This window comes from Alternaria viburni (genome assembly GCF_023758015.1).
Source record: "Alternaria viburni strain BMP 2772 chromosome Unknown scaffold_8, whole genome shotgun sequence".
Taxonomy (NCBI): domain Eukaryota; kingdom Fungi; phylum Ascomycota; class Dothideomycetes; order Pleosporales; family Pleosporaceae; genus Alternaria; species Alternaria viburni.
In genome coordinates, this window is record NW_026055777.1 from 465,721 (window position 1) to 488,185 (window position 22,465).

The window sequence follows — 22,465 nt, forward strand, 5'->3', positions numbered from 1 at the left end:
GTGGGACTCGATTCACTCGGAGATTCGAGGTTAATACGCTGCGACTCACATTGATGATTCTAACAAGCATGAGACGCGTATTCCAAGCATTCTCGTTATCGAAACAGACCGGTCTGAATAGTTGCGACGCAACTGACTGCCACTCAATGGACTGACGTTGCAAGCGTATGCAACATCGTGAAAAGCGAGGACAGCGTCAGAGGGTAAGTTATTGGAGATGGTGAGATGAAATGTGAACGACTATGACGAGATCATATCCAATGTCTACGTGGAAGCTGAACTCGAAAGGGACTGAAGTCTAGTTGCAGCACACGGGCGAACGTGGATGTTTTCCGAAGCAAACGGATGCGACGCTGCAACCAGTATAGGTCTGAAAAAGATGAGAAAATAGCTTGGGCGGTAGGCAGAGCGCTGATTGAGAGATGAGGATAAGTTGCGTTGATGACCGCACGTTTGCTGGTGACAACGGCAATGATGAGATGGATGAGGAGACGAGCCACGCGAAGAGCGTACCTAGAGACGCGACCGCGATGCCCCACTTTCCGTAACGCGCTAGACACGCGTCAGGCGCCCCGCCGTCCCCGGGGCCTGCGCTTCGTCGAGATGGCGGCTATCACGTCATCCATGATACAGCACGTCGAGATGCTACCACACTGTACATCTGCATTGAACTTATTACCTTGAATTCCTTCCGGCCAGACTCCACACTAGAAACGCGCGCCAGCACCTATCCCCGCCTGATGCTACGGCGCATGCGCTCCACGATCATCCGTCCTCCGCGTCCCTCACGTTCTACACGTCTCGTCGATTCGTTACCTATACAAGCCGTAATATTAGTCCGCGATACGCTCGACTCGGCATCATATCAGTCCACTATATAGCCCAGTCCGCAGGAATATCCCTGAGAGATGCAGTCATGGGAAAGACTAGGCTAGAGGCAGCAGTGTGCTTGAGAACGTCGCGCTACATCCTGTCTATCATAAAGCTTGTGGACCTGCATTGCTATTTTCATCCAGAAAGCAGTTGTGCATGAGCCCGGGTACACGCCCACGCCTGGGTCTTGCACCACCTGCAAAGCCTTTGCTCTAGCCCTATGAAGATGCGTTTGGGTAGCCGGACATGGAATAGCCACCGCGAACATTTGTTGGATCGACGACGTTGAAGACTCATGGGTTCCGATGAGCCTCTGAATAGAATACGACATACCTCATTTTTCTAGCTCAATCGTCGACAGAACCTTCTCCGTGGCATGAGTACCGAGGAGATGACTGGCTGACTGAGGTACGAAACAACCAGTGATTTGGGGTTCTGTAGTTCTCAGAAAGATTGTTTCGTATGGCTTTCGATATCATGGCTTTCCGGTATATGGCATTTTCATGTCCGAATGCTTCGCGGCTACATTCTCACATCCCGAGGTCACCTTGACCGCATTTAGCAAATTGAAACCAATGTCAACCATACATATAGCGTGTTATGTGGCCCTGGACCAGAGGCTGGGTAGCTTAGGAAAACGTCTTTACGCATCACACAACCCGTGGCCAAGCATGCTTCATCAGTGGTTGCACTTTCCTTTCCAAGACCTTCGTCATAGAAGACACGCGCGCAAATTGGGATGTGGAACAATCGCTCCTTCACCTACGAAGTCACTGTGGCAGCCTCCAATAGCCGCTAGTCTTGCGCCTTGCCTCTTGTATCACGCTGTTCGTCTTGCTGACGTTCCTTGTATCTGTTGCTTCGTTCAGTTTCCCTGGCAGCGATCAGCGACATGACCTTCGTCACCGCCCTTGTCGTCGCGGTTGCCATACACACAGTTGTCGGCAGTATCAAGACTCCGCTGGCCTCCGCACCCATCTCAGACCGTAACATCACCCGCATATCTTCAAATTCGACCAGCCGTGAACCCAACGGACTACACCCCACGGTGGCCTTCTGGGACGATGATTATGCCGCGGAGGAGGATTGGAACAAGAATGCAGCCAAAGGAGGCGCCCTGATCTGTGGTCTCGAAGGCTCTGATCAGACCGCAGGCCGTCAGATGAAAGATACTCGCGAACCCCCATCTGCTGCAAGGCCTTACAATAGTGACCTCAAGATAGAGCTTCAGGACTGGTACTGGCGAGAAACTAGCTCATCGTCGTTCAGCTGCAGCTTTTCTGAGCACTGGCATTTCTCACATGCGATGCGCTCACTTGGTCTCGACGGACGGCCGACTTCAGCAGGCGGAGATAACCAGTGCTATAGGGTCGAGCATTGGGACCCAGAGAAAAGAGATAATGAGGGCAACCAGATCCCGGCTATCAATCAGTGGTACAGCACAGCAGGTAACAACAAGCAATACAGAGTGAGTTTAGGCTTGCGTATGAGCAGTAGTTAGATGCTGACGGCGTTACAGGCAACAAAGGCGCATTTTGAATTCGGAATCAACACCAAAGGAGGCGCTATCTATGGTCTCTTCCTTGAAAGCCCTCAAGCATCCGCCAAGACTATCTGGGGCGGTGGTACGAAGGAGCCGAACAAAGACGACCTACCTCAACTTCGCGCTTTCTCAGACATCATCTGGGGATTTTGGGTTCGTAACAACCCCAATATCAAGAACATTCGCTACTTCTTCATGATAGCCATCTCCAACGAGGTGACTAATCAAATCATCGCTTCTTGTCTACGCGACCGTAACACCGAACTAAGCGAGTGGCCGGGAACCGACTTCTCTACCACTACGGATCAGGGCCATGCGCTACTAGGCAAGTCGCGTTCAACTCCGATGACATATAGTAAGACTAACCCAAACCAGGATCTCCAAACGGTGCTGGGTTCGCTTACTTTCTCATGCAGCACAAATTACAACTTGGCCAAAAGACCATCAGCAAGATCACTATCTTCAGGCCGGAAACAGACGACGACGTCAGCCTTGTCGACGCATCTCTGTGTTTCCACGTGGTCGATGGCCCGCAGCCACCACCTGACGATGCTCATGTGGAAGGGACTGATCGCCTGAAAGCTCGACTTGTGCAAGAGACAAATTCAAAAGATTCATCCCCCAACAGCCTGGTCAGGGTCCACGAGATCTATATGTAGCCAACGGTTAGTGGGCGTTTCAGACATGAGGATGGTGTAGGCAGACATGCAAACACGGACTTGATGTACGAATTCCGTGTACTGTCTCCAGGTTTCTACAGCTAGCCCGTTTTAGCACATGCGCGAGTATTGTATCTATTCATTTCGAATGCTCTCCTTGTTCTGTGTGGTAAACAGACATCCGTGGTGGACTCTCCGTTCATCTCACTCCGATTGCGTACATAAATGCAGGTAATTTCTCAGAATGGTTATTGCGCAGCGGGAATCTTACTTAGCGAATAGTGCAAGTAAAGATCTGTTTAAAATGAGACTGCAAGCATATGTTGGGAGCAAAAGGCGCATATTAGCCGTCTTCGTTGTGGACGGCTGGGGGTGTGATATCGTCTCATTGTCATCACCGAATTAGGGAAGGTGTACCGATGGTCTGTGCGATTGAGCTGGCCATTTCTCTTATTGGATCAGCATTGACGTTCAAACACTCAAGTATTGATCAAGACCACTAATTGCTTCGATGCGCGACCGAAATGGCCCTATTTTGCGCCCACGCATACAGTCGTGGGGGCATGCTGCCCCTAGACATCACGGGCCTGCGCCAATCCGTTCATGCCACACCCTCTTGCGACACGTTCTAAAGCTACAAATTACAACCATAAAGAAAGAATAGAGTGCGCCTTTGACTCAGACTGCGGTCTGGTTCTCAATCACAACCATTCATGGATCCCGCACACCAAAGTGCAGACGCAACAACTCGCGCGAAGCAAGACCGGGCATCATCCTGGGTCGAAGATAGGCGCGTACTGCGCTTCGTTGAAACCGACACCTTCAAAGCTTCTTACCGGATGCGCCCATGGCACAGTTCACAGCTCGCTGGGACTCTCGCGACCCGATGTTGTTGACTATGATTACTCGGCGTATGGTGGAGGTTGTGCATCAGTGCTATCACGCATAGCCAGACGAAGGTCAGTAGGACTGCTGAGGGACGGCGATGAGAGCAGAGGCGCATGAAGACGCGCATTAAATCTCTCGCAAACGGGTTCCAGGTGTGTAAGGTCTACCGTCGGCCGTGCTGTTTCCCCGTCTAGCGACCCGCTATCCCTCCTCGAAAAGAGGCGTCTCCAGAATCCCGGTCTCCGTTCTGTGAGCGCCTTCCATTCAATGTCCTCTGGATCCTGACATTTGCCAAAGTCGACGTATCTGGAGACACTTACGACATAGGTTGATTTCGGAAACCTCGACTCGTCTGCGCAATTCCCAATGAACAGCCTTCGCGGAGTTATTTCGATGACCACTTCGGTAGGGCAGGCGGTGCACCGCAAGGCTTTATCAACATATCCATATTTGAGCTCCTCAGGATCGTGGTACGTGTAGAAGCGAGAGACAGCGTTTCTTATACCACAACCCATGGAATATATATTGAGGACCGAGTTCAGGTGTGGACATAACGAGTATGGAATCCCAAATACTACAGCCTTGGGGTCTACATCCTCGACTTCCGGAATACCACTGACCCATCTCTTTCTCAAAAGCAAATGACCATCACAGGGTAATGCATAGATGTCACTGCCCCACCGTTTTGACCCCTGTTGATGAACGCCTTCAGGGCGCAGGAGATTGTGTCCATACCGAGGGGAGTGCCGGAACCCGCGCATCGTTTCGTGGACGGTTTCCCAGTCCAAACCGTCGAACTTTGTTGTGCGCCGTTTGCATATCGTCCTAGTCCCGTACTTGAAGGCGGCCGGAGCGTTTTGACCCCAAACATCCCGACTACCAGGTGATTTGCGCTTATGGTATGAGCCGCAATAATAACATATGATATGGTCCGGATAGTGCTTGTCGAAGCACAGAACCGAGAACCTCGCTCGCTCAGCCTCATTCCCTTCTTTCTTGATCAGGGCGAAAGGGTTCTTGATGGAGCGGACCAATGTATTCGAGTGGTGGCTCGTCACTGCGAACGTCGCCATAGATGATAAAGGTAGAAGTTCCAATATCTTCCTGGATAAATGCCGAGGCAGTCTGTATAAATGAGTCTGATGGCCAGATTCCCATGGTTTGGGAATATTCATGGGTGTTTCTGTGTGTTGAGTCATCTCGTAAGTCTGGTTTGGTGTTTGCTGGATGTTGTGGTCAGAGATGACTTCTACGCTGCAGACCTTGGGGGGTTTGGGATCTTAGGCGATTATATATGCTCTGAAATCACCGTTGTGCGTCATATTCGGCGCGTGCGCGGCTATCATTTTGGGAGGTAACCACAGGCAGAAGGTATGTTGACCATTACGTAGAGCTGATTGGGTTTATCAAATCGCAGATGCAATACTCGGTACCGCGGGGTGGCCAGAACCCGTGTCGCATGTTGCTGCATACACATCACTGAATCTTGATAAGCAAACACCTTCTGAGCTAATGTATACATCTACCCTATAGTAATTGTGCAGAATTCGATACGAATTGGCAGCTACCATTGGCGTCGCGAGGACCATAGCGACAAGCCACTCACAACTAATTCTACGAGGACCCCCGTGGAATATAATCTTCTGATAAGGATGGCGGCAATAAATGATAATTCTGAAGAACACTCAGGGTTTTACTGCAAATCGTTGGAATAGGTCGTAGTTCTCACAAGCGGCTTTTGTTCTGACCTCTCGTCTGAATGTTTCGTAATAGTCGCCATCGAGCGGAGGAAATAACGCTATCCAGGCGGCGCGCTGGGGAAAAATGTTGGAATGTCCTAGGATAAACCAATGCGGAGTATCTGGGCAGACGGTTCAGCTTCCGGGTTAGATCTTCCGTGAGGGGTGCGAAAGCAGTGCGGAACATGGATATTGTAGCTGCGTCTGGGTAGACCTCACTCGTGTCTTGCGTGCCGAAATGACGCACGACGGCTTGTAAGTACTGCACATAACTGGAGCAGGGTTTGTAGGTGTACACCTCGATAAGACCCGATGAGTTCACTCTGGCAGCAGATATGGAGGTCGGGTGCATCGTGATGCCAAAAGGGCCGTGTTGTGAAATAAGTTTGGTTGTGCATGCTTACACGCATGCGAAGAGAACAAAGGTCCGGATCTTCCCAAAGATCTTTGCGGGTTTTAGTAATCAACGGTTTCCTCAGGGTCTTCCCTAGTCACCTACGTAATTTCTGCTTACCTGGATAACCACACGCCGCAAGCGTTGGCGGAAGCGGCTACGCGACATGCTTCCCACTCCAAGATCAGAATAAATAACAGGCGCTACTCTACGATTTGGAAGAAAGGCATGAATATTACGGAAACGAGCTTTAGTATGACCGCAATGCATGCCCGGATGATGTAAACGTCACGTGACTTGTGCAACCTTCTCTATCGATGTAGAAGCAAGAGTGAAACGATGCATGGAAAGACCTCCGTATGTAGGTAGACAGATATTGAGACGTCTCAGAGGCCATTCTATTCTTGAGCATGCGTCCATGCACTGCGGAGAGCCTGACACAGGACCCGAGTAATCCGCCCACCTGCGCTATACCAAGGCTAGCCGGCATAGCCACCCAACGTCAACGTTCATTGGCCAAAACACATACTCGGGGGAGTAAACAAAAGATCTCGCTGTCTCACTACTGCTGCGTAGTACCGCTATCGTGCCGGAGCGACACATCGATTGGCTGACGATGCCAAAAAGCGCCTCGTGTGTACACGCGGCTCTGATGCACTTGCGGCTATGTGCTTTTCGCTGTTGCCTGAGAGATGATGAGACGCTATCCCAGTCGGTGATGTGACTTAAACAGGCCTGTAGACTTCAGTTTGTCTTTGTTGCACCAAGCCATCTGGCTCTTTTCGTCTTCACCTCCATTTTCAGATACCAACAGATTACCCAAACCAACAATATGATCATGGCGCAGGAACGTTCTCTTCGCGTACTGAATTTGTTTGCCAGTGCCCTCACAACACCTTTCCTCATTGCCATCACCGTTCTCTCGCTGGAATCCCATAGTTACCGGTATTGGTACGACCATCGCGATGTAACTACATTCTGCTTCGGCTATATCCCCCTCGCCATGACTGCGGTTGCTTCAACGGCGAGCATTGTCCACCAACGAAGGCACAATCGTATGCCAGGCCCCAAGTTCGCTCTCCTGGACGGATTGGCGGGTATCGCGTATCTTGCAATACTCATTCCGATCTGGGCGGTCGAGGTTGACGATCTGGGGTCAGCGGGATATGGCTTTTTGGCTGGATACGCAACAGCTCCCATGATTGTCAACATGTAAGCCATTCAAATTCAAAGCCAGTCATCAGTAGGGTTGCTAACATGATGACAGGTTTATCCACTTCTACTTCTTTGCTTGCAAGGCTCGCGCGATGTGGTTTGCGTTGCGTGCTCCGACGGTACATGAGTGCCCCAACTGCCACCACGACTTGACGGTAGGCACTCCACAGATCAAAGAGACGAACAAGGATGGAGCGCGGTACAGCTTGCTGCGCGGAGAAGACTATCTCGATGCCGACGCTGATGCCGAGCGCTACATCGATGAGAGCGCGAGGCCTTCCGAGGAGCAGCTCCGACCTGAGGGTGATGACAAGGAAGACAAGGGCAAGTCCAGCATCGATGTCTGAGATGTGAACTGGCATGATCAGCTTTCGTGTTCTCATGTCATCGAATGGGATAGGACGCCGGAGTGTGAACGGACAACTAAGGGGTTGGCGCTGTGATATCGGATATATTGCGAAACGACTCGCATGAGGGAACACGTTCTGCGATCAAAGTTGAACGAGATTGGTATTGCGGCGATGGTGCAAGAGAGACGTATCATGTGTACGACACATCTTTTCTTAGGTTGGTGGGATATCTGGGATTCATTCGTGAAGGGTTTGCGCTGTCGTTATTCATTGGGCTTAACGTATCTACATGTTTTCGATCATACATTCCTATCATGTGTGGTTATATGCATCAATCGATTGCCTATTCAGACATATTGCGGCGGAAATCTCTCGCCTTGATCCCACTGCAGATTGCCACGTCAGTAATGATTCTATTGCAGTAGAAGAGATAAGACTTGCATGCTCCGCGATACACCCACCCTCCCATCGAAAACGGTCAACGACTTCCCCAAAACTTCCGGTGCGGTAGTTAAGCCAGCTTTGTGGGGACTTGAACGCTGTACGTAATGGTGTGATGCTCTGCGAGCCCCAGATTGGAGAGAGGATGTTCCAGGCGGAGTCAGACCCGTTCTGTGCAGCGGGGTTGTGGTTCTATACGTGGTTAGCCGTCATTGATCCTCTTGAAGCTGTCGTGACCCTCTTACAATGTAGTCTTTGGCTATGTATTTGAACGCCTCACTGATGTCCTTCTTGTAGATGAAAGCTTGGGCGAAGGCTTCGGCACGCGTAGCTGTCTGCGCTTCGGTTGTGTTCATCACACGCACGCATGGTGCCGGCTTTGTGGGACGCGCCTGGCGGGCTGCGAGTATATCTGACCTGCTATGTATCTCGGCTGGAGCCGCCAGGGCTATCAGAGGTGCAAGCATGGCACAAACTAGGGTTGTGAAGCGCATTTTGAGGATGATGTCAATATGGCGGCGCAGCGGCAGCGTGAAGATGTAAATGGCAACGAACGTACAGGCGCGAGCACACTTATACCGCGAGCACCATACTTGAGTATCACCGTTGCTCCTCGCACAGACGTGTGATCAACACCAGACTGACAATTTACGGCACAATCTCCCAAATTGATGCGCCGAGCTGCCCCACCGGCAATATTCCGGGGCATCTGCGAGGCGATGTCACCATTCGTGGTATAAAGAACGCTGTGGCCTTGGGATGTTATCGACGTCTCAGGTTACGGTCGGCAGTTGTCGTGGCAAGCATAATCGCTATCGTCGCAATGTGTAGGGCTGGACAAGGGGCTGGGGCTGGCTCAGATAGACAAGGACGCGAATTGGGCCGAAGCTTCCAGGGACGATGACGTTTGCGCACGTGTGGGGCCGACGCGTCCGGAATGCTGACTCATGCACGCGCGGAAGGACAGACATGCGCGCGCAAGCAAAGAGACCTCGGCAGCTTGACAAACATCACGCGATTTCTCTACCCTACCACGATATGCGCGTAAACTACCAGGACATGGCCCACCGCCCTCACAACGACTCAACCCAGGCCCGACCAGCCATCATCCTCATGCCCCGGCAGGCATCATATCCTCCGTTCTCCCCTGTACACGACCAAGCGAGCTCCTGAAGACTCACGCAGCAGTTCCTGCTCTAGCGTGCGAGGTACTCGTTATATGAAATCTCACCAGTCTAAACACCGAATCCAGGCATCGTAGCGCTCGCGCTCACCACCCTCGTCGCCTCTCCATCGTGACTAGTATCCTAGTCCTCGTCGTCGCTCTCGTCTCCATCGATTATCTCCCCGTCTTCACTCGCCCTCCGAGACATGGCGCGCAATTGGCCTGGGCCCTGCAGATTGTCGGGGTCGTAACCGCTATCGCGAAACATCTGCAGCTGGCCCTCCACGATCGCTACTTTCTTCCGCTGAATCTCCGCCGTGTCCTTGGAAAGATTCATACCCTCGCCGGAATAGTTCAGCCCACCTCCGCTTCGGGCAGCGAATCTCGCATGCGTCAGATCAGACGCAATCACAGTGTATTGGGATGGTTCAGCATATGATCCAGGGCTGTTTCGGAAGAGATCGCGAGCTCTGCTGTATACCCGAGGAAGTTGCACAACGATCACATTGACGTCTTCGTCGTCTGACGAGTGTGAGGAGTCGGAGGAAGCACTGTACTCTTTGTCTTCGTCGTGGAGCTCTTGCTGAACCTTCTGAAGCCTGGCCTGCCCGGCTTCCAAATTTGCCGGTCCACGTCCATGCGCTTTATTGGCCTCGCGATCGATCTTCTGGAATGCCACCTTCTTAGCCCAGGCCTTCTCCTTTTCCTCCTTCTTACGATCTTTGCGCTGGTAGGGCTCGGGTCGCTTCTGGATCGTACGGGACGTGGGGGTCGATTGCTTCGCAGCGTTGGACTTCGATACCAAGGGCGCCGTGGACACTACAGACCTGTAGCATCCTGTCGCTGGGCTCCAATGGTGATGGTATGTCGGACATATCGCTGCCGACTCGCTTTTGTTCGCACCTGATGCCCATTCTATTTCCAGCTTCGTGATCAACGCCTGCTTAGATTCATGGTACCAATGATCGAGCCCGGATATCTTCAGCAGTTTCAGGGTATCTTCGGCCTTCATGGCCAAAGCACCGACAAAGAAATTGAAAGCTCGCGTGTCATTCTCCGATAGAAGATTCATGAACGCCGGGCTCATGCGGAGGAATCCGAATTTCTCCATCGTACCATCGATGGTGGGAATCAGGCGCTGCTGGGGACGATGCAGCTCCTCATATACTCTATCGATGATCATATCGCACACCGCAAGTGCGCCCATCGTGTGGGCGAAAACGTATAGGTCTTCAAATTCCCGGATGGACCACTGGATCTCCGTAGTCCGGGTGTCCGGGTGACCCGCGTTGACCAATCCGACAACATCGTGCGTGGGCAGGGCCGCTCGGAAGTCGGGCGAGATGCACGCGACGAAGCGGGCGATAGTATCGGCATCTATGTCTTCTCCGTACTCGATCGTATCGACGGTCGGATCGTTTTTGATGGCGTCCTTTATAAAGGTGCAGTGCTCGATGGCTTGCTTTCGGCTCAGAATAGGTCGAGTGGGATGTCCGCGGCGCACGTCACCGGTCTTCCGCTTAAAGCTCAGAACATCTTCGGTTGCTCGACTGTTCTTGTAGCGTACGACCTCTGCAGCTTCGGCCTCTGGATCGCTCGTTACCTCGCTTGATTGCGCGGCGGCAGGGCTGTCAAGACGTATGATGTCAGTCCTATGGTCTGCAGTCATGTTTGACATAGAGTTACTTACCTCTTCCCTTTTTTCTCAAAGTCACAAATGAGGTCGCTTGGTCTCGATTCTGCCTTCACTTTCCTCGAGAGAAGGAACAACAGCTCCTCATCTTCTCCATGATGCAGTCCCACACGATAGTCTTCTGGCTTGGGCATCGCAACCTTCGTAACACCTCGTGCGGCCTCCTCTTGCGGCTGCGGTGTGGTGTATCGCTGAATACTGGGCACTGGTTCGTCGGCCATGTGTTCACTGCTCTCAAGCACGTTGGTATGGCTAGCAATCGTCAGCGGCTCTCCCTCTTCTATACCAGGTGATGGTATGCGCTCCGTCCGATCTGAGACTGTCTTGGGTGAAACCGTCTTGTGTGGAACTGTCTTTTCTGGGATTGTCTTTCTGGACTGCTCGACGACGCCAATTCTTTTCTTGTAAGCCTTCCGCGCCGATGGAGATACCCACACGAGACCTTTCTCCTCGAGGAACTTCCTCCCGTGGCTGCTGTAGTGCTTCCACATCCCTGATTCAGTAACCTCAGTCTTCTGCTTTTTCGGATCTGCGCGTCCTTCTGCATATCCTTCTTCTACCCATTTGGTGCCGCACTGTTTCATCGAGATGCCTTCGACGTCGTACCATTGCACCAGTTGTATATACTTGGTGTCAACTACCTGAGAAGTCCAGTCTTTGATAGCTGCTACGCCCTCTATGAAGGCTTTGATCTCTTCATCGCTAGGTATATCCTTCGCAGCAACTCTAGCGTGCGCATTCGGTGAGTTAGACTTCGTCTTGCGCTTTTTCTTGGGCGGAGAGTTCGCGTCCTCGTTGTCATTATGCTCGCCGGGCTCATCCGTGTTGGAAGCGGTATTTGTAGGGAGCACTTGGGCGTCCGCGGCGACGTAGGGCTCATTCAACCGACGCTTCCGTGCTGTGATTGACATCCGCGCTGAGGCGTCAACCCCTTTTGTAGGGTTATCTGTGGATGACATGATCACGGTTGCAGAATCTTTCGGCTGGTTTAATGTAGCGGCTTTCTTTCGTGTGTCTTCTGCGATGCTTGGATGTTGTGGTGCTTCGTCACCTACACCGGAGTGTCGGTAGAGAATAGTAGGTTGAGGCAGGAGTATAAGTAGATTGGGCAAAAGCGCAGCGGGAGGATTAGGCTCGCGGACTATGTAACAGGCACGAGCGGAGTCCACCCGGTGAAAACCATTTTCAGTCAGTCTCGTGAGTGCATGGGCTCATATCAAGAGGCGTCAGCCAACAACGGCGTGTGCGATCTGATTGTGATCGGAAAAAAAAGGAAGTGAAAGTAGGAGGCTTCAACTGGCTACGTGACAACAAGGTGATAAGGGAATTTGGCCTAAGACGGTCCCTCGCCCTTCTGCCTCATCCGCTCACCGCGGCGCCGATATGCTCTGGTCCGAACTTCCACGCCAAGAATCCCGGCAGGCTGACCTTCATTGCTTGTCGCTCGAGGCTTGCCAACTTTTGCTCAACTAAATCCGCCATTTCTGTCTCTCCCCTTTCATTCGCCCTCAGCCACTCGCCGTGCTTGGCCTTGATCGCGACCCGAAGTTGCTCAGGTATAACCGGTGGTGGAGTTGAATTGGGTGAATGACCGGGTTGTACTTGATTGGGATTGCGAAGGGGGCGGGAGCTGGAACTGGATGCGCGAGTTGCTGAAGATATTCGAGAGGCGTTGCGGCTTTGGGCGGTATTGACTACACGGTGAAAGATCAGTAAGTTGTTTCTCTTAGTCAAGTTGCCGATGACCGTATAGAAGACGCACCCGGTTGCTTCGCGGCCTTACCCTGAGACCTCCGTCTTGCTGCTTCCTGTCGCTTTTCTTTCTGTCCTCGCGGCTGTCCTCGTACGTGTACAACTCCATTCACCACATCCAGCTCCCGTGGATGCACAAACTTGAAGTCTTCACCGCTCAGTCCTTCTTTCTTGAACTCTTCCTTCTCAATCTTCGTGTAGAGCTCCCATGGTCTGACAGCGCCTTGCTCTTGATACCACACTGGGCCCCACCTCCTCACCTGATACGATATACCGTATTTGGTGCTGACGCTGCCATAGCCAGCGCCGTTGTACATGCTCACAACGTCTTTGTGTGTATAGCCATCAAATATGCACCATTCGATGACTGCGAGGGCGCCGACCGGGACGGCGGAGCTGTTGGTCGTACTAAGAGGAGTAACGGGCGCATGCGCAAGCAAGGGCTGTGTAGACGACATGCTGGTGGTTGGTTGGATGTCTAGTCATCTGGCAGTCGCGACCGAAGGGGAATATGTGGCAGGTGGCCAATCATGAGATAAAGGATTGCTCCAGATAAGGTAATTGCGTCATATGCTCAGCTTTCACTTCACTTGCCATCTTTCTTGCAACAGATTGGAAGCAAACTCCGCAGAGACAGGAAACGCAACGCGTAAATTGATTTCGCGATTAGCCCATAAGAGACAACAAGCCTCCCAAGGCCTCTGACCTGTCACATGGAAAAGCCGAGCTTCAAATTTGCGCTCCTTCTTCAAGCCAGCAGCAAGCTGCAAAACTCAACGAAAAAGAACGCTTCCCAGACTTGCCAATGCCAGCTCAGACTAATCTCCTCATCGCCAGCATCCAAGCCTATCTTCTGTATGCGCGCCGACCAGGTAATGAATTCGTCAACACCCCCGGCAAGTGTTGATATAGGCTCCTCAGGACCAGATGTACTGAGCTTGCTAGAGTGCGGAACACTAGAGTGTAAGACCGCCTCGCGCTCAGGGTAATGTCTGGAAAAAATGATAGGGTCGAACATATCAGGAAACCAGCAACGGATACCACAAGGATTAGCCCGAAGGCCATACAAGGATCTTTTGAGATGAGCACGCATGGAAGCGGTGTGTAAAGGTGCCTTGTTATAGTTGAGTTGAGTGAGCTGCGAAATCTCGGTGTTGAGAAAGGGAGAGAGGGAGGGGAGGGCGGATTTATATATAGAGCCAGCGCAACGCTAGCTGTCGGTTAGTCCGTGCGTGGTTGCGCGGAGCCTTCATCGACAGTGAATGACCCTGCGGTGACCTTATCTTGACTAAAGCCTGTTTGGGCTCAGAGTATAGAGAAAGGTTGACTTAATCAGCTGGAATAGGCAATTCACCGTGGTATTGCGGGGTCACTTGGGTTTCTTCGCTCATTTGCACTGTCCAAATCGCAGCTTCTCACTTTCACTTCCACCCAAGGCGCAATTATGCGCATTCACTATGAGTTTCTGGCTTGTCGGCCAACCTTGGCGCTCACCTTCCTGAACTTGGAGCTGCTTGATTCAATTCACACATCAAGCTCGCCATACAATCTCTACCTAATCACAGCCATACCATACCATCGCCTGGAGTATACATCCGCATAGCATGACGACCATGTCGTGCTCCGACGTGAGCGAGGCGGAGAAGTACCTTTGGGAATCGCTTCCTCCCGAGTTGCAACATATGGTTTGCGAATACGTAAGTAATATACATCTTCCTCTGCTATGTAATACTACACCATGCCGACTACATTGGTCCTGCCAGCGATCTTATGAGCAGGCTATAATCTTTGAAGTGTATCAGGATACGGCATTGCTACTCCTTCTATCGATTATCGTGCTAACGTATACTGTAGTTGCCCCAACATGCCATCTCCCGGCGTCTGAGCGTTGCTGTCTCCAATAGTTGGGATGACAAGGTCGCTCTGTTTGAGCAGTACCTGTACAAGAAGCCGTACCTTCGGATGGAAGCAGGCTCGCTGGAGCGTTTCAACGGCTTGACTACATCTTGGTCTCCGGACCGTCAGCATCACGATCGGCTCTCGAAATTTCGAGACATGTTGATACATGTCACACCTGAAGCGAGTCGGAAGTGCCTGGCAATCATGAGGAATCTCACTGCTTTGTTGGATCTTCCTCAAAGTATATCAAACCTACGGGTAGTCGCTTTCACCAATGAAAGCAGAGTGACTGCGCAGACCGAAAAGCTCTTTTTGAAGTTTTTCAAGCGCCAATTGTGGTATCTCGACGTTCTGTGCATACCAACATGGTATGATGGTGAGAAGGTGGAGAAGAACTTCATCTGGGGTGTATTGCCTCATCTTCTCCAGCAATGGGATTTCTTCCATCCCAAGAACGAAGAAGAGCTTGAGAGCGTTGCTCTCCACAATACTGCTGCTCTGGGCGACTCGGCGAACTCTTTCGAGTTCGATCGGGAGATTCGCATGCCAAAGCTCCTCGAGACGACTGGAAGCCCAATGCTGGGGGTCAAAGTCCGCCGGCCCTTTGACAGCCGCACGCATGAGGCTGGCAAAGAAGTGGAGATCTTGGTGAACCGCGATGCCCCCGCTCACTATTGCCGAAAGCTTTTGGAGCAGAAGCCAGGGCGCGAAGTTGTCTCGATCACCATTGACAACGGTAGCGCGGAGTCTCTGGTGCCACTACAGCCCATTCTCAAGGGTCTTGGTTGGGATAGCATCCTGGAGAGTCTCGAGGAATTCTCCGTTACATACCTTGATCTCGCGGAATACGGCAATTCGATGATAATCGAGGACGAAGACGACATCCTGATCAGCGCGATCAAGTCATTGACGATCAAAGATTGCGTGGGCATTCGCAGCTTCTTTGACGGTTGTCATGCCGCATCGATCGATCCTTCGTCTCTGATCCTCAAACAGTCGCTTCAGAAACTTGAGCAGGACGAGGAGACGGCACTATGCACACTCATAGCGTCTTGCAGTGACCTACAAACCCTGTGCCTGATCTACGACAAGGCCAAACCGATCTTCGAGGGCACCACCACACCAAGCTTCTGGGAAGGCAGCATCAGCAAGACTGACCAGCCCGATTACTGCCACTTTCCCCTGGCCACCATCCTCCCCAGTATCGGTCATTCATTGACATCTCTACATCTCGGAGCTGACCCAAGCCTTCGACTTCACACAAAAGACCTCAATTTGATCGCTACCCAATGTACCAACCTCATCAGCCTTGGTATCCCGTTCCCCGCCTTGACCGAGGACATTACCCCCGACCAGTTCTGTCAAGAGATATCGGATCTTGGTGTTCTACGAGACCTACTACTCCTCCAGTATCTCCACCTATCATGCCCGCCGACCGAGCCCGATGAAGATGGCGATCTGCCACCTCCAGTCGAAGACATAGCACGCTGCGCTCTGGAGATGTTACTGAACAAGTGGATATTGACTCACGTCAAATGCTTCACCGTGGCCTTTCGCACAGCGACGTTTACCCGCGACACTTGCCATTTCCGGGTACTATCATACACCAACAAGGTCGAACGCATCTCCGAGAAAAAGCTAGGAAGGAACATGGAAGCATTTGGTCACTTTGTACGAGGCGACTGGGACGAGATGGTGAGAAAGAAGACGGGACTTGAGCTGCCGCCAGCTGATGAGAACGACTCAAAGGATGGAGGTACGGAGGGATATATGGTGGACAGTGCACCGTACAGGCATTTTGACCCTTGGTCTACAGCTTCGCGCTGAGAGTGTTTGAGCCCTTCAAAGCGTCGTCGATGGCACACATGGCCTGCACCAGCTTCTCTTCTTGTAATCTGGGTGCGACGACTTGTACACAAAGCGGCGTGCCAAGGTAGACCGAACGATCAGTGTTGGTCCCTGCATTTCGTGTTAGTATGTGAGCGCTTCGGTATTTCCAACGAGTCGAGGAAAATAGTAATACTTACAAAGCTCCCTGTTTGCTTTGTCCCAACTTCCCAATGGCTCCGTGCTCGCCATCTCGCCCTTCATATCCGCCTCTTCAAACGACCTTACTGGTACAGTACCGGCAGGGTAGTCTAACAGTACAAACGAACTCGTGTAGCTGACGCCGTTGTACCGGTCAATGGGCGGCACAGGATGTGGCGCGACTGGGCAGATAAAGGCATCGATCTCGCCATGCGCATCTTTCCAGATGCTCAAAAACTCCTTTCGCAGCTTCTCGCGCTTGCCATGAAATTGCTGAACTTTGGGAAGATTCATCGGCTTCTTGCGTTTGAGTCGAGTCGATAACCATGGCGAAAGTGGCTCGTTGAACGATTCCAGCAAGTCGAACATGGCGTTGCCACCTTCAACACCGAATAGCGCATTGGCGAGGGATTGACATTGAGAAAAGAGAGGGGTGATGTCCATCTCCACTGCCTCGATACCAGACTTTTGCAGTTTAGCTTTGACTTCATCTAAGATGCTGGAGATTGGTGGATGTGGTTCAATGACTCCATCTCGCCGGACGATGCCGATCCGTAGCTTCTTTCGCGTAGTTGATGAAGAATTCCATGGCGATGGTATGACATCTGGATCCATATTCCACGGCTGCTGGGATGCGACTGCGCTGAAGAAGAGTTCGACGTCGCGCATGGTGTGTGCGAGCGGCCCTGCACTCGCCGGGATACCAACTTTTGTTGCTCCGGGAAGCATGCCGCCCTCTTGACCCGCATAGGGAATACGTTCCCAGCTGGGCTTAATACCGAACATACCATCGCACATGGCCGGGATCCTGATGCTGCCGCCCACATCTGTGCCTACACCCAAGATTGAGCCGCGCATCGCGATGAGAGCGCCCTCTCCACCTGAGCTTCCACCAGCGGTCACAGCAGTGTTGAGCGGATTAATAGTTCGCCCGAAGACGTTGTTGTGGGAGTCGAGTGCCATGAGCGTTTGAGGTACGTTGGTCTTGCAATAGAGAACTGCACCGGCGTTGAGTAAGCAATCGACTAGGATCGAGTTCTCTTGTGCCGGTTTGAAGCAGAGAGCTGCAAGCCCGATCGATGCATCATGACCTCGGACCCTGAAGGTGTCTTTCAGTGAGATGGGAACGCCGTGGAGTGGCCCAAGGGGTGCTTTTCCTGATGCCAGATGGGCGTCAAGCTCCTGGGCTCTCTTCAGCGCGTCATCAAAGAAGATTTCTGTGAGGCAATTGGTGACTTGGTGGGCAATTGCTGCTGTCTGCCATAATGTTAGTCCATCAGCCGCTACCAAGAGGTCTGCTCCAATTTGGGACGGCTTACTTTACAGAAAGCCCGTGTCACATCGACGCATTTGAGTTTCTTCCCTCTGATTGCTTCGGCCAGTGCCACAGCATCATATCGTCCGGTGATCTCCAGCTCCTCTTCTGTCAATAGCCCTGACTTGCGTGGTATATCGATGTAGCTCTTTACGTCGGCTCCTGGTAAGACATTCAACTTCCATTCTTTTGGTATGCGCTCGTTCTGTTCTGCTTTCTTCCGCCTCGATACGGACCGCCAATCTTTGTCTGCAGATGAGCCTCCTTGCGACATTGTGATGTATGCGACATTTGAGGAGTGACGCTGTGATATCGCGGACATAGAGGACGCGCGGGTAGGAGCCGAGGTATACTAGATTGGGACTAGCTTGAGGGGTAGGGGCCCGGGGACGTCGACACCTCCAGGGCTGCCCAGGTGGTCAACTCGCTTTCGCAGCGCCGTGGATGCGCGAGCAGATAAAGCTAGGCTAAAGCAACGCCTGTCGCTGTACGTTCTACCGAACCTCCTACTCATTACTCGCCTTACGCACCTTGGGGCATACGTGCGCTTAGCCATGTTCATCTTTGCTGCTCTTTCGCGCCACTTCCGGCTTCAACACGACTTATCGCAACGGACGGCCTCTGCTTTGAAAGGTCTTGTTATCCAGAGACGAGAGCTCGAGCGCGCATGGTGCAGGCTGGAGTGCCTATCCGAGACGGCAGGACGCCTCTTTGCGCTAGGGAAATGAGCGTACCGTACCTGGCATACCGGGAGAATGCGATAAGGGCTCAGTCTCGAAGAGCCACGAACAGCCTCAAACAACGACTACGAAGGCATCGGTACAGCCGACGGAGCACTTCAGAACGGTCACATGTCTACGTGTTCGGCCTGACTTTAGTTGCTGACATCTGACACGACGGGGAGTCGCGGTCGCGCTTCTTATCCCTGCCGCTGACAGCCAGGGCGCGCCGCAAGCGCTGTCCCAATTGGATGGCGTCTCCTGCCCCGGAATATTTTCCCACTCGGCCTGCCATCTGGCACCACGACGCACGCCGTGCCCCCATTGCTAGTAGCCCGCCCATAGACACCGCACTCGCTCTTGTACTCCTTTCCCTTCTCTACCTCTGCACCACTTCCATTACATTTTTTGTCTAATTCGATACTCGCATCCTTCGCTATGGCAGCCGGCAACTTCTCGCTGCCCCCGGGCCAGCACCCTTACTACCCCATTGAGAAGGAGATTGTGGGCTATCTGGCCAACGAGCTGGGCACGCTGGACCTGCTGCTCATGTTCGCTGCCGGCTGCGTCGCCATCTTCAGTGTCACGTACGTGATGGTCAAGCGCCTGCGCCCCAATGCCAGCACCGGCGACCTCTCCACCATCATGTGGTTTGTGCTGTGCGGCTGCATCCACTCGTTCTTCGAGGGCTACTTCGCCTACAACTTTAGGAATATGGGCGGACTGAACGACCTCTTTGGCCAGCTGTGGAAGGAGTACGCGCTCAGCGACTCGCGTTACCTGACCCAGGACGCCTTCGTTTTGTGCATGGAGACCGTCACCGCTGTACGTATACGTCTTGTTTGGGCTTCTCTCGAAGAAGGACAGCAACTAATCAACATTCTCACAGGTATTCTGGGGCCCCGGTTCCTTCCTCTGCGCCTACCTCATCGCCATCGACCACCCGCTCCGCTACTCGGCCCAACTCATCGTCTCGCTCGGCCAGTTCTACGGCGACGTACTGTACTATGCTACCTCGCTTTTCGACCACTACATCCTCAACCTGTCGTACTCGCGTCCTGAGCAGTTCTACTACTGGGGATACTTTGTCCTGATGAACGCTTTCTGGATCGTGATCCCAGGATACCTCATGTACCAGAGTGTCATGGCCACTTGGAGCGCGTTTGCGGCTGTCAACGACGCGGCGAAGCTCGTTGAGAAGATCGGCAAGAAGCGCAACTAGAAGGATGTTCCATGCATCAGACGCATACAAGCAGTGCCTCTGAGGAGGACACCAATACCGCTGGAGTGGAGGAGTGACTTGGCCAAGGACATCATTTTTACGGTTTGATTGTTGGGATGCGTTGAAAAAGCATTTTGGATACAGACACGGTACTTGATACCCTAGTTTTGAAGGCGTGGCTTGGACAGGACGCCCTAGATCGATAGACTCGGATAATGCTAATAGAAGATTATGGCAAGTAGATGCAGCTTCAGAACTCCTTTCAACGTATGTTCCCGGAAACTTAGCAAGTAACGCCGGGATTGCCGATCACCCATGTTAGTGTAAACCCTATTGTCGGCATTTTTCGCGTCGTAAGCTCGATCCTTGCCGCCCATCACAAACAGGCCGAGCAGTACATAAGCACTTGGAGAAGTTCCCGGCATCTTTACGTGGGCTAGAACTCTTGACACAAACAACCATGTATCTGTCGACTACTTCCCTCGCACACTGGTGTCTTTTTGCCCTATCGGCGACAGCTCTTCCCAACGCCGTAAATCATGCGTCTCCTCCCATCTCCATTCAGATGGCCCAGTCGATCATCTCCCGGAGCCAGGGTATCCTGATCAGCCAGACCGACTCCTCTGCCCTATTGCAGGCTGGATTTACGCAGAAGACGTTCCACGAGATCCTCTCCACTTATGCAAACAGTTCCTTGGCCCCAGCACTTAAGGCCTACATTACTAAGAGCGCCGACTCTGTGGTACCTGTCGTCTCCAACGCAACGCGCGACACGAAATACCCATTGGACCGTCTGAGCAGCGGAAACGGTCTACTACGATTATGGCAGGAAACCGGGGATGAAAAGTACAAAACAGCATTCGAAGCATTGAGAAAGAGTGTGGATTTGCAGCCTAGAAATGACCAAGGCGGGTTATGGTACTATGTCTACCCGTACTGGAGTTACCTGGATGGCATGTTTAGTCTGACTCCGTTCCTCGCCGCATACACAAACGATGTTGGTAACTCTGCCATGACTGAAGATACGCTAGAAGACATGGTCTTCCAACTCGATCTGCTATGGCAGCGCTGCTACTCGCAAGAAACCGGTCTCCTAGTACACGGTTACGATGCCAGCCACACAGCAGTCTGGGCCAACAGCGCTACAGGCGCTAGCCCTCACGTGTGGGGACGCAGTCTGGGATGGTACTGTATGGCACTCATAGATACGCTCGAGTTGCTCCCCGCAAATGCAAGCCACGCACGCCAGTACATCGGATCTCGGTTCCAACAACTCATGCCTGCTATCGTGGCAGCCGCAGACGGAAAGACTGGGGCGTGGTGGACTGTAATGGACCGACCTGGCGAAGAAGGCAACTACTTGGAGAGTAGTGCGAGCAGTATGTTTGTGTACTCTTTGCTCAAGGGTGTAAGATTGGGGGCTCTATCCACGGATGCGGCATGGAATGGCACCGCTTCATACAGCAGCAACCAGAATGCGTACGTAGATGTAGCGAAGAGAGCGTACGAGTACATCGCCGAGACATTTGTCGTCCATAATGGGAACGGGACGCTAGGCTGGAACGGCACGGTTGGGGTATGCAGTCTGAACTCGACGGCTAGCTATGAGGTGAGTAATGGAAGGTTGCAGCACAGTATGTCAATGCTAACGAGATATGTCAGTACTATGTGAAACAACCGATTGTTTACAACAGTCCTCTGGGGTCGTTGGCCTTTGTGAGGGCAAGTTTGGAGGTTGAAAGATTGGCCCTAAAAGGTTGAGAAGTGTTATGGTAGACACGTTGTCTTGGCGCGTACCAAGGCGGCCGTCTGCGGTCGGAAAAAGCAGACATAGGAGGCTAAAATAAACCATGAGATAATCCCACATTAAAATCTCCGCAACAAGCGCACTGAGTGGTTCGATAGCTTCCAAGCATTCGGCAGCGGGCAAATACAAAACCTGTTGTTGGCGTTTTCCATGCATCGTACCATCAAGGATGTTTGTTGAATAAGATGGCGGGGTTAGATCACAGCCCGCGGAGCATATCATCGCACTTTGTTACGCGCATCTTGGATGTAGTCGTAATGTCAGTAATGCCAGCAAAGCTGCAGCACGGGTTTGTTGATCGAGCCTGTCTTTCATGGATGTTCCCGCGGAATAGCCCAACGTGACTGGGCTGCGAGATAGCAAGCTGGGAATGTCTCAGCCGCCGTGTAAACACGAGGCTGGAAGGACTCGGACTCGAGCGTGTCTAGATGCCGGCGCTGCATGGCAAGTTTATGCTGATCTCGCACAAGCTCATGGGCTTATCGTAGTGCTTGTCGGCGACACTGGAACGTGCGGGCAGACTTGGCCAGTCCGGTTTTACTGGCGGGCCGCAGCCATTATTGGGTCATCAAACATCACACCGTCCCTCTAGCAGTTCGCTCGCCCTGCGCTACATTCAACGTTCCCCTCTTATGGGGTGACAGCACTCACCACACTCACCTATACACTCGCTGTCGAGATTGTTGATCCCGCAGCCGCCCGCACAGAGGCAGCTCCGGCGTAGCTCTGGAAACGGCCCGTCAGCCACGCCCTCGCAAAACAC

At 52.4% G+C, this 22,465-nt stretch overlaps 7 protein-coding genes across 7 annotated transcripts; 5 read left to right on the forward strand and 2 right to left on the reverse strand.

Moving 5' to 3' along the window:
• Nucleotides 1-1,765: 1,765 nt before the first annotated feature.
• J4E79_004596 (uncharacterized protein) lies at nucleotides 1,766-3,075 on the forward strand (the record flags this gene model as incomplete). Its single annotated transcript, XM_049353479.1, has 3 exons — nucleotides 1,766-2,341; nucleotides 2,393-2,771; nucleotides 2,792-3,075. 3 exons carry the CDS (start codon nucleotides 1,766-1,768, stop codon nucleotides 3,073-3,075), a joined length of 1,239 nt encoding a protein of 412 aa, XP_049211927.1.
• Nucleotides 3,076-6,928: 3,853 nt separating this feature from the next.
• Nucleotides 6,929-7,658, forward strand: J4E79_004597 (uncharacterized protein; the record flags this gene model as incomplete). Its single annotated transcript, XM_049353480.1, has 2 exons — nucleotides 6,929-7,308; nucleotides 7,364-7,658. 2 exons carry the CDS (start codon nucleotides 6,929-6,931, stop codon nucleotides 7,656-7,658), a joined length of 675 nt encoding a protein of 224 aa, XP_049211928.1.
• Nucleotides 7,659-9,409: 1,751 nt separating this feature from the next.
• J4E79_004598 (uncharacterized protein) lies at nucleotides 9,410-13,170 on the reverse strand (the record flags this gene model as incomplete). Its single annotated transcript, XM_049353481.1, has 3 exons — nucleotides 9,410-10,895; nucleotides 10,958-12,101; nucleotides 12,723-13,170. The coding sequence occupies 3 exons, from the start codon at nucleotides 13,168-13,170 to the stop codon at nucleotides 9,410-9,412; spliced, it is 3,078 nt and encodes a 1,025-aa protein (XP_049211929.1).
• Nucleotides 13,171-14,325: 1,155 nt separating this feature from the next.
• On the forward strand, nucleotides 14,326-16,413 carry J4E79_004599 (uncharacterized protein; the record flags this gene model as incomplete). Its single annotated transcript, XM_049353482.1, has 3 exons — nucleotides 14,326-14,409; nucleotides 14,567-16,306; nucleotides 16,393-16,413. 3 exons carry the CDS (start codon nucleotides 14,326-14,328, stop codon nucleotides 16,411-16,413), a joined length of 1,845 nt encoding a protein of 614 aa, XP_049211930.1.
• Nucleotides 16,414-16,421: 8 nt separating this feature from the next.
• Nucleotides 16,422-18,276, reverse strand: J4E79_004600 (uncharacterized protein; the record flags this gene model as incomplete). Its single annotated transcript, XM_049353483.1, has 3 exons — nucleotides 16,422-16,570; nucleotides 16,639-17,896; nucleotides 17,959-18,276. 3 exons carry the CDS (start codon nucleotides 18,274-18,276, stop codon nucleotides 16,422-16,424), a joined length of 1,725 nt encoding a protein of 574 aa, XP_049211931.1.
• An 835-nt stretch (nucleotides 18,277-19,111) lies between these two features.
• Nucleotides 19,112-19,895, forward strand: J4E79_004601 (uncharacterized protein; the record flags this gene model as incomplete). The annotated part of the gene is made up of 2 exons (XM_049353484.1): nucleotides 19,112-19,498; nucleotides 19,563-19,895. 2 exons carry the CDS (start codon nucleotides 19,112-19,114, stop codon nucleotides 19,893-19,895), a joined length of 720 nt encoding a protein of 239 aa, XP_049211932.1.
• A 460-nt stretch (nucleotides 19,896-20,355) lies between these two features.
• Nucleotides 20,356-21,634, forward strand: J4E79_004602 (uncharacterized protein; the record flags this gene model as incomplete). The annotated part of the gene is made up of 2 exons (XM_049353485.1): nucleotides 20,356-21,471; nucleotides 21,590-21,634. 2 exons carry the CDS (start codon nucleotides 20,356-20,358, stop codon nucleotides 21,632-21,634), a joined length of 1,161 nt encoding a protein of 386 aa, XP_049211933.1.
• Between the last annotated feature and the right edge of the window lie 831 nt (nucleotides 21,635-22,465).